Source organism: Pelodiscus sinensis, chromosome 9, assembly GCF_049634645.1.
Source record: "Pelodiscus sinensis isolate JC-2024 chromosome 9, ASM4963464v1, whole genome shotgun sequence".
NCBI classification, from domain to species: Eukaryota; Metazoa; Chordata; order Testudines; family Trionychidae; genus Pelodiscus; species Pelodiscus sinensis.
Window position 1 is genome coordinate 18175257 of NC_134719.1, and position 16714 is coordinate 18191970.

Consider the following 16714-nt stretch of genomic DNA (forward strand, 5'->3'; position numbering starts at 1 on the left):
TTATTGGTAAGGATATTGTTTAGACGATAAGGCAAACTTGTAAAGTTCTGCAGAAACAGCAGTAATATTTCCTAGAGTTCTCAACATTTTCATGAAGATTTTATGTACGCAGTCTGATAAACCCTTAAGGCTTTATTAATACAAAACTACTTAATGTAGTCATTCTGTGTTGGTTTTATAACTATACTAGAAGATTTAGCTGGCATTGTTAATTCAATTTTTGGGGTTGTTGGTTTTTTTGGAAAATAAAATGAAAGTATACATTCTTCATTTAAATGCTCACTCAGGGCTGGGGCTGGGATGATGGGTTCAATATGCAGGTTGCCTTGGGAAGAGAGGCTATCCCAGCTTTCTTGCACTGCAGCAGCTTGCGGCCAGGTGAGGAGCACCTCTCCATGGCTGATGCAGCTCCACGTGGGCAAAGCCAAGGGAAGAGTTCATGTCCCCCAGCTGGGGCAGGTTCAGAGTCATCTGTCCCCTGCACTCCCCAGGCAGAGTGAAGAATGCAGCAAACTGCATTTTCCCCTCACTCCCTTATGAAGGGGAACAGCCAGCAATGTTCCTGTACAAATTGGGGTGGGGGGAGCTTTAGCCCCCTGCCCTCCTTAGAGGGCACCTGGGGGACGGGAGGCTTGAGGCTGGGACAGTCCCAGACTAGGGGGGGACACCTCCAGCCAGCCCCTTTTCCTGCCTGGTGATTCTGTCTGAGCTCTTTTTTCTGTGGTCTTATGAGAAGCAATCCCATTCCAGGTGCATCCCATTTTCCTGGCACAACCAAACCCTTACCTTGCTTTAAGTTATGATAAGAGGAAGCTGTGTACCAAATTTGGTGGTCCTCTCTCTTACCATTTAGGAGGAGTTCTTGAACAGAGATAGACAGATGGACAGACAGACAAACTCTCTCAAATATATAGTAGATATGCAAATATAGGGATTATCCATAGAAAGTATAGTGTTGAATGTTTACATGAAGGGGGAGCTTGACACTGAAAGAAAGTGATGACAAATTACATGTGGAAATTAATACTAGACTCCTTATAAGAAGCACTTTTCATTGGTAGATCTTCAAGTCCCTTACAAAAGGAGGTCAGTATCATTAATCCCATTTTAGAGGTGTGGATACTGAGGCACAGAGAGTGGAAAGTGAATTGTCAAAAGTAATTCAATAGACCACTGGCAGTGCTAGAATTAGAACTGAGATGTCCCAGTTCCCAGTACAGTACTTTAGCCACTAGCACACACTGTTACGGATAGGACATAGCCTTTGTACATTAGCATAATTGCATAATAAACAGAGCTCATTCATGCAAGTATGTGTCCTGAAAGACTACATGTGAACTTGTGACTGTACACTGCTGCACATGTTCATGTCATAACCTCCCAATTGCCCATATCTGAAACGCTGAAGCATGTTTCTGAATTACAGCACACAGCACAGATGCTACATGCATGAGGGGTGGCCTCATATCAGTACATACTAGTGCTGTGTGGACATGGCCAATGAATGTGTGCCAGATTATGGGTATTGATAGTCCTCCTGAGCTATTCCCACAATGCATTCATCTTTTTACTTACCACCTGACCCTTACCCAAAGGCATGGGTTGACCTCCCCACTTTCCATTGCTAAGATTGCAGCAACCTGCATTGAGCACTTCAGATCAGTTCTCCCAGGAACTCAGGGAGATCAGGACAGGCGACCATGGATCATGATCCAACAGTTACCTCTGGTCCCTCGCGCACATTTGGGTTCTGATGGATGTGTGGTCACTGTTCACTGTCCTCCACAGCTTTGCTTGGTACAGCAGGAACATACTCCTCTAACTCATTTTATAAAGGTTGGAAGAGGCAGGATTCACTAGACTCCAGCCCACTGCTGGGTGCACATGAATCAGGTGAAGTACTCAACAATCACTCCAGAAGGGAACCTAATAAACATATGCCCATTCTACAATGAGTTGGCCCAGGCACCTTCTAGGACTGCAAATGTGAAGCTAGAATTGATTGATAATAGAACAGGACACCAAGTTCTCGGAATGTATTGAAGACCTTTTTTTTTTAATTTCAGAAGGTGGAGAAAGTACTAGATTTTTTTTTTTAACAAATGAGGTTGAGGGAAATGGTTGAGAATTTTAAAGTGAAAGGTAGCTTGGGTGTAAGTGATCATGAAATGTTAAGAGTTCATGATTCTAACTCTTAGAGGGGAGAACAGCAAAATAAAGACAATGGATTTCAGGAAGGCAGACTTTAGTAAACTCAGGGAGCTGGTAGGTAAGTTCGCATGGGAAGCAAGACTAAGTGGAAAAACAATTGAAGGCAGTTGGCAGTTTTTCAAAGGGATGTTATTAAGGGTACAAGAGCACACTACTCCTCTGCATAGAAAAGATAGGAAGTATGGCAAGACACCACCCTGACATAACCAGGATATCATGAATGATTTAAAAATTAAAAAGGAGGCCTATACAAAGTAGAAACTAGGTCAGAGTACAAAGGATGAATATAAACACAAAACATAAATACGTAGGGGCAAAATTAGGAAGGCGAAGGCACAAAATGAGCTCGTTTTAGCTCGAGATGTAAAGAGTAACAAGAAACATTCTACAAATATTAGAAGTAAGAGGAAGACCAATGACAGGGTAGGACCATTGCTTAATGAAGAGGGAAAAAATAACAGAAAATGTGGAAATGGCAGAGCTGTCTGTGTTCATTAATAAGATTGGTTGGTGGTGATTGGACGCCTACAATAATGAATGCTGGAGAAAAGGAGGTAGGTTCAAAAGTTAAACTAGGAAAAGAACAAGTTAAGAATTGCTTAGAAAAGTTAGAGGCCTTTAAGTCACCAGGGCCTGATGAAACACATCCTAGAATACTCAATGAGCTGATTGAGGAGACATCTGAACCATTATCTATCATCTTTAAAAAGTCATGGAAGACGGGAGAGATTTTAGAAGTCTAGAACAGGGCAAATGTGGTACCCATCTATAAAAAGGGAAATAAGGACAATCCAGGGGACTGGATTTGATGACCAGTTAAAAGTAATATTTGACCACTTAAATGTTTTAAATGGAAAAGTGTGGGGGAGGCCGGGCTGGAGTGGCCCCCCTGCGGTGAACAGGAGCTGCTCCAGTGTGCCTGGCCTGGCTTGCTGTGACAGGTCCCATGGGACTGAAGCAGCCCCCAGTGATTAACCATCTTCCTTTAACCATTAAGGATGAGGCTTACTGGTTAACCCATTCACATTCTTACTCTGAAGTGTTACATATTTCCAAAAAATGAGTGAGCTAGTACTGGATCAGGCTGTTTGCACAAGCCTGCTTCTTCATTTGGAAGTTATGTAGAAATTGGTCATCATCCCAGGACTCCAGTACAATATGGTCTCACCACACTGTGCTGCTCCTCCAGGGCCAGAAGCAGCAGTTCACCCATGGCATACTATTGTGATCCCAGCATTGAAGGCATCTGTTCCATGGGACTGCTGTAGGTTTTCATTCACCCTCTTTAGCATTTCATATATATCTGGACTCATTCCATCCCTCAGCCAGTGCAGGTCCACAGAAACATTTTTCCTGCAAGCAGGATCAGAATTACATCATCCTGGACTTGCTTTTTATCTTCCAATGCAGTTTGGCAGAATGCAAAGAGAACTCGGAGCTGCTACTGCAGAATGTGTGATGGCAACATACAGTATCAGCAGCACATAGAAAGGCAGTTCCCAACCTGTTTTCTGTGATGCAGAAGATTATGGGATACTGTCCTGTAATAGCGACAAGGAGGTAGCATGAAGTAATGTTTTCTCCCCTAGACCAATGAGTTAAATTGCATTTTTTTGTTTTGCTTTTAGACTCAATTAATAGGCATATTCATTGTTTCCAATACATTCAGCTATGAGATAAATTTGAAACATTCAGAAAATGCACATAGTGACAGCAGTGTATACATTTATAGACACAAGGGTGAGATGAAAGTTGAGGTGGTAGAAAGAATTTAAAAAACTGAGGCAGATGCAAGGGACAAACCAGAAAAAGCAAAGAGATTGCAGCTAATATCAAAGAAACTGTAACTGACATCAGATTCCTCACTGGCAAAAAGAGGACACAAACTAAAGAAACACTAAAAATACATGGCTGTGTCTGCACTGGTGTGATCTCGCGCAAAAGCAGCCGCTCTTGCGCAAAAACTTGCTGCCTGTCCACACTGGCCGCATGTTCTTGCGCAAGTAAACTGACATTCTAATGTATAAAATCAGGGCTCCTTGCGCGAGAACTCTGATGCTACCGCTCAGGAATAAGCCCTCTTGCACAAGAGCTCTTCCAGAAGAGGCCAGTGTAGACAGGCAACATGAATTTCTTGCGTAAGAAAGTCCTATGGTTAAAATGGCCATCAGAGCTTTCTTGTGCAAGTGAGCGTCTACACTGGCATGGATGCTCTTGCGCAAAAGCACATGCCAGTGTAGACGCTCTCTTCTGGAAGAGTTTTTGCAGAAGAACTCTTCCGTAAAAGAGTTTTTGCGTGAGAACGTGCCCGTGTAGACGTAGCCCAGGTGTATTTAAGAGAGGATCAAGGGGTGACACAGAATACCTGCTGCATATGTGAGCTTAGAGAAGGAAAGTTTCTGTGTTCTCTGATTAGAGACAAAACAGATCATCTGGAAAAGTACAGACTGCGGAAGATGGCATGGATTAATAAGAAATCATGAGTATTTCTGATAAATTTCTCACAGTGACAGTAAAGACTCAAGAATTAAGCAATGACACTTCACTGAGATTTCAAGAAAGTTTTTAATATTATATTGCATACGTAACTAACAAGGTTTATAAGATGTATTGAAAACATCAATTTAAAAGCAGGTCTTTATAAAAGGTTATTGCTCATTGGGTACTACTTGGGTAAGGGGAGGCGCAGTGAAGTATGGCAGAGAACTTTGTGACATCCACTTTTCACACATGCTTTACATACCAGGTGTAAAGATGTCCCAGAGTATGTATCTTCTATACTGACTCCCTGAGAAGCCATGAGTGTCAGGAATGAGGTCCTGCAGCTGCATCTGTCCAGTCATCAGGCAACTAATGAGCACAGCTAGTTATAACAGAACCATATGATTGGCTGAGGCAGTCAGGTGGTTTGCTCTTTTAGCCAAGCACCTCCACAGGACCAGAGCTGCTCAATATCTCCTTATGTGCATCTCACTTTATTCCAGCCTAGATGTGCCCTGCACCCCACCTCACACTAGTCCTGAATTTGCTGTCTCCAGATAATTGAGTTCTGATGCTCAGCTCTGGTGTCTAGTGCTGACTCTGTCTGAAACCTTGCCTCTGGAATTTGGACGCTAATTTTGGTTCCGTTCTTTAGCTCCAGTCACTGGCTCTGACTCTGCCTTAACTTTGGGCACTGGCATTTTGACTCTGATCACTAGACCTCATCCACCAATGACCCACTCACTCTCCTGACAAGGAAGCATCTTAGAAAAGGGCAAATGAAAACTTAAACAGTAAATATAAAAGAACAGTACAAGCAGCCTCTGGATTACGTACAAGATAGGGACTGTAGGTTTGTACTTAAGTCGAATTTGTACTTAAGTCGGAACTGGCATCCAGATTCAGCCGCTGCTGAAACTGACCAGCGGCTGACTACTGGAAGCCCGAGGCAGAGTTTCTCTGCCCCGGGCTTCCTGGAATCAGCTGCTGATCAGTTTCAACAGCAGCTGAATCTGGATGCCTGGGACAGAACAGCTGGAGCGCTGCCGCACCTCAGCGCTACGGGACCAACCGGCAGCGCCCCAGCTGCTCTACCACAGGCGTCCCGAGAAAAGCCTGGTCTGCTGGACGGGGGAGGGAGGGTGCACTAGCTGCCCCCCCCCCCCCCCCCAGCAAACCATGGAGACGCGGGCGGCGGGACCGAGACGCGCCGCGGTCCCGCCGCCTGGGTCCTCCGCGGCTTTCCTCCGCGTGTCCCTGGTCTGCAGAGCAGGGACACGCGGAGCAAAGCCGCGGAGGACCCGGGTGACCAGGGAGACGCGGAGCAAAGCTGCGGAGGACCCGGGCGTCGCGGTCCCGCCCGGGTCCTCCGTGGCTTTGCACCGCGTCTCCCTGGTCTGCTGGGGCCTCCACCCCCCAGCAGACCAGGGAGACGCGGAGCAGCTTTTCTCGCCCCAGAGGACGAGGGCGGCGGGACCTCGGTGCATCTGGGTGGTCCCGCCGGCCGCATCCTTCGGGGCGAGAAAAGCCCCGTTCATAAGTGCGGATCCGACATAAGTTGGATCCGCGTAACTCGGGGACTGCCTGTATTTAGACACTAACTCAAGAAAGGGAAAGGGGCAGGGAAGACACTACCAAGGAGGAATCTGAAGTTTAGTTTTAATATTAGTCAGTGCTTAAGAAAACCAAGTATATGCTGGGATGCACAGAGAACAGGGATGTAAAATCCTGTATAATCAGTTAACTGGTCAAACATTACATTTAATAGAATCATAGGATACTAGGACTAGAAGGGACCTCGAGAGGTCTTCGAGTCCAGTCCCCTGCCCTCATGGCAGCACCCAGTACTGTCTAGACCATCCCCAATAGACATTTATCTAACCTACTCTTAAATATCTCCAGAGATGGAGATTCCACAACCTCCCTGGGCAATTTGTTCCAGTGTTTAACCACCCTGACAGTTACAAACTTTTCCCTAATGTCCAACCTAAACCTCCTTTACTGCAGTTTAAGCCCATTGCTTCTTGTTCTGGTCCTGTGGAGGTGCTTGCCTAAAGGGGAAAACCACCTGACTGCCTCAGCAAATCACGTGGTTCATCCTCAGAGGCCAGGAAGAAACATTTTTCTTCCTCCTCCTCATGACACCCTTTTAGATACCTGAAAACCACTATCGGCTCCCCTCTCAATCTTCTCTTTTCCAAACTAAATGAGCCCAGTTCTTTCAGTCTTCCCTCATAGGTCATGTTCTCGAGACCTTTAATCATTCTTGTTGCTCTTCTCTGGACCTTCTCCTGTTTCTCCACATCTTTCTTGAAATGTGGCACGCAGAACTGGACACAATACTCCAAGTGAGACCTAACCAGCGCAGAGTAGAGCGGAAGAATGACTTCTCATGTCTTGCTCACAACACACCTGCTAATGCATCCCAGAATCATGTTTGCTTTTTTTGCAACAGCATCACACTGCTGACTCATATTCAGCTTGTGGTCCACTATAACCCCTAGATCCCTTTCTGCCATACTCCTTCCTAGACAGTCGCTTCCACTTTTGTATGTGTGAAACTGATTGTTCCTTCCTAAGTGGAGCACTTTGCATTTGTCCTTATTAAACTTCATCCTGTTTACCTCAGATCATTTCTTCAATTTGTCCAGATCATTTTGAATTATGACCAGGGCTTGACAAATTAGTCAATCTACTTGACCGGAGCGAGTAGATTTTAAGCCGGCACGGCGCCGCAGTGCGATCAGCGTATGCACAGCGCCGTCTGCACATACACAGCGTGACAAACTGTGCAGCTGGTGAGCGGGGCTCGCTGCCCCTTGTCAAGCCCTGATTATGACCCTATCCTCCAAAGCAGTTGCAACCCCTCTCAGCTTGGTATCATCTGCAAACTTAATAAGCATACTCTCTGTGCCGATATCTAAATTGTTGATGAAGATATTGAACAGAACCGGTCCCAAAACAGACCCTTGCGGAACCCCACTTGTTATACCTTTCCAGCAGGATTGTGAACCATTAATAACTACTCTCTGAGAATGGTTATCCAGCCAGTTATACACCCACCTCATGGTAGCCCCATCTAAGTTGTATTTGCCTAGTTTAGTGATAAGAATATCATGCAAGACCGTATCAAATGCCTTACTAAAGTCTAGGTATACCACATCCACTGCTTCTCCCTTATCCACAAGACTCATTATCCTATCAAAGAAAGCTATCAGATTGGTTTGACATGATTTGTTCTTTACAAATCCATGCTGGCTGTTCCCTATCACCTTATTATCTTCCAAGTGTTTGCAGATGATTTCCTTAATTACAGTACTTGCTCCGTTATCTTTCCTGGATAATTTAACTGGTTAACCACTTAAATGGGATCTCATGGTGTGGTGGGCCCAGCCAGACTGGAGCAGCCCCAGCCTGGCCAGGCTACTAGATAACCTGTAAGAATTACCTAGTAAGGGTGATGCTTACCATTTAACCAGTGACATCCCTAATAGAGAGATGATTAGATCACCAATCCCATGAGACTATAACAGTGTTTAAAGAAAAAAATGTTGCTCCTTTATTTGGAGCATTGTGCAGTTTGGCCATTTTACAGTATTTGGAAGACTGTAAAGTTTAAAAATGGAAGGATAAAGGGTCTTGAGAATGTGGGAAAGCTAAATTCATTAGAAAATGGTAATGACTGAGGAGCCTCTAGCTAATCAAATATTGAATGGAAAGGAAATATTCTGCTAAGCTTTTATAGAGTGACAGGGGCAGGAAAATAATGTAAAAATAATTATTATTTTCTAAATAGATAATTAGCATAAGAAACAGACAAAGAGGCAGTAATAGAAACTGCATAAAGAATGCCAGTCTGGAGGGTGACATAATACAAGATACAAACATGAGCTGCAGGCTCTTCTGTAATCTGTCGAATGTACCCAAGCTGTATAACTGTCCATGAATGTATTTGAAACTTTTATCATTAGGCACATACCTGGCTACTGTGGATAATTGTGTGTGGTCATTGTAGGACTCTGAGGAGATTCATTGACGTCAGTAAGAAACCTGAATTCTAGCAACATCCTAAGGTTTGCATATGTTAAGTTTGGCTTCAATGTACGCTATCCTATTTGCTGAACAACAGCATTTTAAGCCATTTCTACACCCTTGCAGCCTGAATTCCTTTACTTTCCTAAAAGTACAACCATATTCTTCCTCTATTTCAGATTCACAGCCTTTTAGCAACTGAAGCATTCTGGTGCCACAATTTACATGGCAAATGTATGGATCTTTCATGTAGCACTACAACTGGCAATTCAGCCCTTACAGACCACACACTGATGCAGGATGGGTGTGCTGTATTATGTTAAGTTTTCATTGAATACCAGGTCTGTATGTGTTTTAGACCTTGGTGTGTCCCGTAAGTAACATTAAACATACTTCAGTTATAGTGAAGCCATCCACTTACAAAAGCAAATGCATACAATCTTCTTGCTGAAGGGGTGTAGCCATAGCATCTCTAAGGGTATGTGTAGACTACATACCTCTTTTTCAAAAAAAAATTAGGAGTACAGGATCTTTCAAAAAAGCCTCTTGCGCAAAAATGGAACCTAATTAATTATGCAAATGAGGCAAAATGATATTCCATGCTTTGCCTCATTTGCATATTTTTTGCACAAAATGGGGGCAGCATAGACATAGCTCAAGAGTTTTGGAGTATGCTCTCTACTTTACTTTGGGAAACACTACACTGGACCACAGTGCAACATAACTGTTCCTTGCACTTAATACTTCATAGAATACTAGGACTGGAAGGGACCTCGCGAGGTCATCGAGTCCAGCCCCCTGCCTCCATGGCAGGACCAAATACGGTCTAGACCATCCCTGATAGACATTTATCTAACCTACTCTTAAATATCTCCAGAGATGGGGATTCCAAAACCTCCCTGGGCAATTTATTCCAGTGTTTAACTACCCTGACAGTTAGGAACTTTTTCCTAATGTCAACCTAAACCTCCCTTACTGCAGTTTAAGCCCATTGCTTCTTGTTCTATCCTCAGAGGCCAAGATGAACAAGTTTTCTCCCTCCTCCTTATGATACCCTTTTAGATACCTGAAAACTGCTATCATGTCCTCCCTCAATCTTCTCTTTTCTAAAATAAACAAACCCAATTCTTTCAGCCGTCCTTCATAGGTAACGTTCTCTAGACCTTTAGTCATTCTTGTTGCTCTTCTCTGGACCCTCTCCAATTTCTCCACATCTTTCTTGAAATGCGGTGCCCAGAACTGGACACAATACTCCAATCGAGGCCTAACCAGCGCAGAGTAGAGCGGAAGAATGACTTCTCATGTCTTGCTCACAACACACCTGTTAATGCATCCCAGAATCATGTTTGCTTTTTTTGCAACAGCATCACACTGCTGACTCATATTCAGCTTGTGGTCCACTATAACCCTTAGATCCCTTTCTGCCATACTCTTTCCTAGACAGTCGCTTCCCCTTTTGTATGTGTGAAACTGATTGTTCCTTCCTAAGTGGAGCACTTTACATTTGTCTATATTAAACTTCCTCCTGTTTACCTCAGATCATTTCTCCAATTTGTCCAGATCATTTTGAATTATGACCCTATCCTCCAGAGCAGTCGCAACCCCTCCCAGCTTGGTATCATCTGCAAATTCCTTCACATAACCAGTCATGGCAGAGCAACCACAGACTGTTGGCTTATTAGCTGGCTGCCCCTCGAACAGTGCTAAGCGGTTTACCCTCATTCCAGATACCTGCCCCTTCTGCGGCGTGAGGGAGAACCTGGCGCACGCCTACCTCGAATGCGCCAGGTTGCAGCCCCTATTCCGGCTCCTCCAGAACCTCTTATTGAGGTTCTGGCTGCACTTTTCCCCCCACCTATTCATCTACGCACACCCTATCCGTGGCCCCACAAAGTCGCGAGACCTCCTCGTCAACCTCCTCCTGGCCCTAGCTAAGAGCACCATCTACAATACCAGGAGGAGGATGCTAGACGAGGGGGTTCTCTGCGACTGTGGGGCCTACTTCCGCTCCTCCCTTGTGTCACGAATCCGAGCAGAGTTCCTCTGGGCGGCGTCCACTGGCTCCATCGACAGCTTTGAGGAGCAGTGGGCGCTGTCCGGGGTTCTCTGCTCGGTGTCCCCATCCGGCTCCCTTATTTTGAACCTCTAACCCGCACTCCTTGATCCTTTATTCATTATTTGTCCCAAGGAATTAGTTGGACATGGGTCCAGTGTCTCTCCCATAAGGCTGGGGAGGGGCTTTTAGAAGGTGGGCGGGCTTTGCCCGCCCACCATCCCATGTTTTCAAATAGTTCGAACAGTGCTAAGTTGCTACATCATGGAGCTATAAAAGATGGACCATTTTAAAAGTTCACTTTGCAGGGATTGATGATGTTTATTAGAAGTACAGGAATGAAATCTAGCAAATCTGTGGAGTTGATTAGTGTACTCTGCTGATCTACTCTGTCACAGCCAGCTTACTCATGGGATACATTTCTGAGAGGGACTGTCTCTCCCAGGTATTGCTTTATAAGAGCAGCACATGTTTCAACTTATGTACACTGAAGCATTCTAGGGAACCCAACAATACTGAAAAATTAAAGAAAAAATTAAAAGGACAATTGGATCAAAGGAGCAAAAGCTGCAGCTTAAATATTTCTATTTTCAAATTTCCTAATTCTTTAGGAAGAGGTTAGGATCTAGGCTCTAATCTATCCTGGATGTCTGAGGGATTTTTGCAAGTCACTTTCATCCAGGTGAGTGAGACCATTTATGAATCTACTATACCCTTTGGTGCTTTAAGTGTCTCATTTAAATTAGATGAATCTCAGAGGGGCACAGCTATAACAGCTCATTTCCAGTTTGCAGTTATAAGCAGGCCTGGGTAAAGGGTTATCTCTAACACTTGTTAGATTTTGATGGCCACTATTGCAAGTATATTTGACAAATTCAACACTTAATATTATCCATTATCAGAGGCTGAAAGGAGTCACCTGTGCAAAGGAGTGTCCTTTACAAATACCAGCCACCTTCACATTTTAAGTATGATGTGTTTGTATGTTTCCATTAATATTCATCACATGATTTGAGAATCTCTGCTGAAATGCAATAAGCATGGAAGGAGTGAGTTAGGAAATCCTCACTTCTAATCCTTATTAATACTTCCTCTGGCCTTGAACAAGTCATAATTTAACTTTTCCCTTCCTTAAAAAAGGGGCTGATACTGAAGCACTTCAGTGGTTGTATTAGTAGCTGTGGGGACATAGGGAATGCAGGATTAGACTCCTTCTTGCATATATCACAAAGTTGTCATGTGTCTTAACATTACCTTTGAAGTAAAGTGCAGGTTCATAATTATAAAGATGTTTGTATGTCTTAAGAGTTTGTTTAAAAACAAAACTCAAATGACATCCCAGAAGCTGCTATGGTAACAACTTGAGGGGAAAAACAAGATCTGTAAACTGAAGTGTTTTGGGGAAAATGTGGCTTAAAAGCCAGAATTTTGGGAATTGAAGCACCTGTGCAAAGTCAGCTGATGAGCTAGGTGAGCTCCTCTAAGTACAGTGTCAGAGTGCTAACATGGGGTATAGTCACTGGAGTATTTGATACGTGGAGCATAAAAGCAGCACTGATGTTGAGAAGAAAATGGAAATCTTGCATGTTTTGGAATCTATCTATAGTTTCTGCTCTGATTTGAGTGATAGTCTATTTTGCCACAGTACATCTGACATAGACTCTGCCCTCAATTTATAGAGTCACCACTCCTAGGGGGAAACTGGAAGATACTTTTTTTCCTGAGCATGTGCCTGCGAGATCCTTGTTAAAGTTTTGTTGTGATATTTAAGACACAATGAAGGGGATTCTTGTGCTTCTGGTGGAGTAACTCCCTATTTGGATACTGCTAATGCTAAAATGTCCCTGAAATGGAGTGCTTATCCATGAGTATGATGTAATTTAAAAGATCTCTCCCTTCCCATTCTGAAGTGGACAAGATTTGCGCTAGGAGGAAGGACATTCCTGATTCTTTGGGGGAAGTGGGTGAGGAAAGGGTTAATTTGCTGCAAGGAACACAGCTGCCTGCTCTTGTTGCAGGAATCTGCAAGGGAGCAGGGTGGGGTTATCCCTATTGACTCTGTTTAGTCTGCCTCAAAAGGGAGCAGAGAGACCAACTGCAAGGAAGAGGAATAGTCCTGGGCTGGGAAGTGTGTTATGGAGCATAGCGAGTACCCCCATGATGTTGGTGAGCTGAAGTAAACTTGATTCCTTTGCACTACTGTTTGCCTTAAAGGACTAGAAGACTTCTTGGCTTGTTAGTTGTCTGGATGAAGGACTTTGATGGGCTTAGTTTCCTGACTTTGCATATCTGCCTTTACCTCCACTTCAAGTTAAATGCTGTCTTTGCAAACTTCCAAGAGACAGACTGAATATTGATGTTGACAAGTGCATTTTAAATGCTTGTTTGCTCAATGGCTTCTTCCTGAGGCATAAGAAAAAAAGCCATGAATGAAATGGGAAAGTGTCCTAGCCCTACACCCATTGCTGCCAGTGCATGCATCCCTAGAATACTGGGTTTCTCACAGGTGAAGGTGATGTGCTTGAAAAAACTTCTTAACAAAATATAGGCAATTAATCTCTATCCTCTAGGTCACTAGTATCAAACTGCAAACACTATATAAGAAGTGTTAACTAAAGCCTTGTGTTCATGTTCTAGTACATAGAGCACTGAATCAGAGCCAGCAGCTCTGACTCTAGTTTCAGCTCTACCAGTGACCTTTGCACATTAGAACTTTGCCAGGTATTAACACTGAATTTCACATCTCTATTCTTGGGTTTTAATTTAATATTGTTAAAGCATAAGCAAATGGGCTATTGCACTGCAACTGCTCCTTCCTGGGTGGGAATAGGGTTGTCAGATGGTTTCAACAAAAATACTGGACACACTTGACGTTGCATCACAATCTACATTACATCTTATTTAGAAAATACAGAGCATTTATATTTTCTCAATTTGTTCCCTGAACAGAAAGCTCAAATACTGGACTGTCTGTTTCAATACTGGACACCTGGCAACCATAGGTGGGAATGGCCCCCTTATAATCTTGTGTAGCAGCCTAGTTTCCCACACTGGTAATGTACAGACTATGCCAACAACAATACCAATTGTGCCTGCTGCATTCACATTTTAAGGAAGATGCTTATATTTTTATTGTCATATATTAATTAAGTTGGATTCTTGGGGGTTCTGAGAATAGAGGTGGTTCTTGAATGCTAAAAGAGCACTTAGTTTCAAACTGTGCATCCCTTCCAAGCCCGTGTGCCTATCCATTGAGCTGTATGTTAGGCTGTAAGCTCTGAATCCTTCCCTTTGGTGTCTAGGCAGCAGCTATATAGAGAGGTGTTCTTTTATGATCCTTGGTTATTGATTGGCTTCATTAAAATTATACCAGGGCTACTGATAATTTTTCTAACATTTTTGAAAACCATAATCAAATGACGTTTTAGTATAGGTTGTGAATTGGTGTGTGTATGTGGTTTTGTTTTTAAATCTGCTTAATTCCTGCCTTGGAAATGTTCTTGATTTAAATTTCAATTTTAAAAGGAAAGTGAAAGTATAGATACATTACTGCTGAGGTTCTATTGATTTCTTCATTGACAGAGCGAAACAAAGTTTTGTGGATAGTGGTCGGGGGATGTTATGTCTACTGATGGTTACTGAGGTTTATATGCATGATATAAGCAGCCTTTGAAGGTGTCTCTTTCGCATATCCTGTTTTATATTATCAGTGTGCTCTCAGAAGTGGCTAACCAATCAATGATGATAGTAGTTAATACTACTAGACTTGCTTGATGGGTTGCAGCAAGAGAGGCAGTGGTATATAATTTCAGACCTCAGTTGGTGAAAGAGCTCTGTGAATCTCAAAAGGTTTTCCCTTCCACTAACAGAAGGTGGTCCAATGAAAGCCATTACTTCATCCACCTTTTCTCTCTCAATATATAGCTCGGCTAAATCCTGGCATAGTAGTTAATGTTGTTGTTGTTGTTTTTTTTTTAATAACTCAATGTCAGCACTTGCAGAATCAATTTTCTCTTTTTGTACTGTGAAAATATTGCCCCACTAGTAGCATGTGTAGACTAAACAAGGCAAAAAAGCTGGGATTTGTGTAGAAAGAAATGGTTATGCCGACATTATCTGAACAGAGTGGATAATTTTGCAGTCCTATTCTTGTCATGGATTAATTCCCTGGTTTCAGTCTGTTGTTTTCTTAGCATCTGAGATGCTCCATCACTTCTGCTCAGTGATACTGATTTTGTTCTGGCTTTCATTGCTTTTATGTTTTTTCATGGCTTTGGGAAAGTGTTTGCCAGGCACAGAGGAGCTGTTGCCAAATATACATGTTCAATAATTGGAGAATAATGTGCAGTAGAAAGAGAGAGTTTTAAAATACGCTCTCTCTGGAATGAAATATCACTCTGTATTCTTGTAAATTGTCTGAGGAATCTGCACAGTATCTTGTAATTAAAAATTTGCTTTATCTGTCAGATCATAGAAGACACTTCAGATTCACTGGCTAGAAGATATCCGGTGCAGTAACTACCAAGGTTTTGTGTCAAGTGCTGGTGTATTGTAGGCTTCTCAATGTGTGTAGGATGGATAACTGTGATAACTGCTTGTCCTTGCAACTTCACTTTTGGTTTTGTGCCCCCAGTTGCTTGATACTCGCTATCTCAGCTCTTCAGTGGCAACATCTTGAGATTCTTTCTATATTCTCTTTCAGCACCATATGTACTTGTAGCACATAGGGACTTATTGTGATGATACTGTTGTATCAGTCTTGACTTTCTTGATCTCTTCAAGAAAGATGGAATTTATATTCTCATTAGACAGACACACACACACTCACCCTTTCTAGGCTTTAACTTTCTAACTCTTGCATTTTCACTTCTTTTGAAAGGGGTGTATGTCATCCTTTTCTACGTGTTCCTGCAGTTCCTTTAGCAACTACACTTAATTAATTACCATTTATTTTCAGCTTCTTCTTCTATTTCCATGTGTTCTACTATCTCACTTCAGTTCTCTCCAAAGTGAATTGGAAAAAAATATATATTTGAGTACAAAGACTGACTCCCACTTTCTTGCTTCATATGCTAGACATATCAGATGGTGTTTGCTCTCCACTATTCTTCCTTATTCCCCTGTATGTCACATACTTCAACTTACAGTGAACACCTTATGTAATCAGCCTTTCACTACCATATGACCTGGCTCTTTAGAAGTGTGTAGGATGGAAGGGAGTAATAGATCAAGTGTAGTACCTTACAAAGACAGCAAGAAGCACAGGTAAAGTTTGTGGAGTATTGCAATTCTCCTAGCGAGAAGACTTCAAAATATAGGTAACTAGTCTTTACTTTTACAGCTGCTGTATGGATTGCATTCTAACTGTTCTGAAACTACCACTGTACCATAGGCTAACTTGAATAAAGGCATAGCTTTCAAACTATAGGATCTATTGGTTCATTACACAGACTCCATTACTGTTTAGATTTTAAACAAGTGTTGTGTAAATTATTTTTTTAAATAGGGATGTAGGATTGGTGGTTTATAGCAAAGTGGAAACTATGTCTACAAAGTAAATCTAGTAACTGGGCTGTCGATGATTTAGTACTATTTATGATCAGTACAGGAGCACTACATAGGTATATGTTAACCTGAGTTGCATAAATGTATATAATACTGCATGACCAAAAATTACCAATAGACCTGAAAGCTATGAGTTGTCAGGAATAATGTAGAACAGGAGTCAGTAACGTTTTCAAATCCTAGAGCCAAACTACGTCAAAATTCAGAACAAGCGGTAAACAAAGAACAGTATAAGAATGGCTATTTGTATGACTGAAACTATGCAACTTAATCATCATGTCCGTTAATAATATTAATAGCAGCATAAATGAAACCTTGTATTCACAGACTTTATTTAATGGGATTTCTGCTGCTGGATGAGGGATTGGGCCA

General features: G+C 42.6%; 1 protein-coding gene across 2 annotated transcripts in view; it reads left to right on the top strand.

Moving 5' to 3' along the window:
* The window catches only part of DNAJC6 (DnaJ heat shock protein family (Hsp40) member C6), a 66205-nt gene that overhangs the window by 13447 nt on the left and 36044 nt on the right, over positions 1-16714 (top strand). Inside the window, exon 1 of one of the 2 annotated variants that reach the window (XM_075936172.1) lies at positions 12332-12943. The exons of the other annotated variant lie outside the window; for it this stretch is intronic. Coding sequence (XP_075792287.1) covers positions 12913-12943 — 31 coding nt within the window. The 5' untranslated portion in view covers positions 12332-12912. Of the gene's footprint in view, positions 1-12331; positions 12944-16714 lie in introns of those variants that run through there. 2 annotated transcript variants of the gene reach the window in all.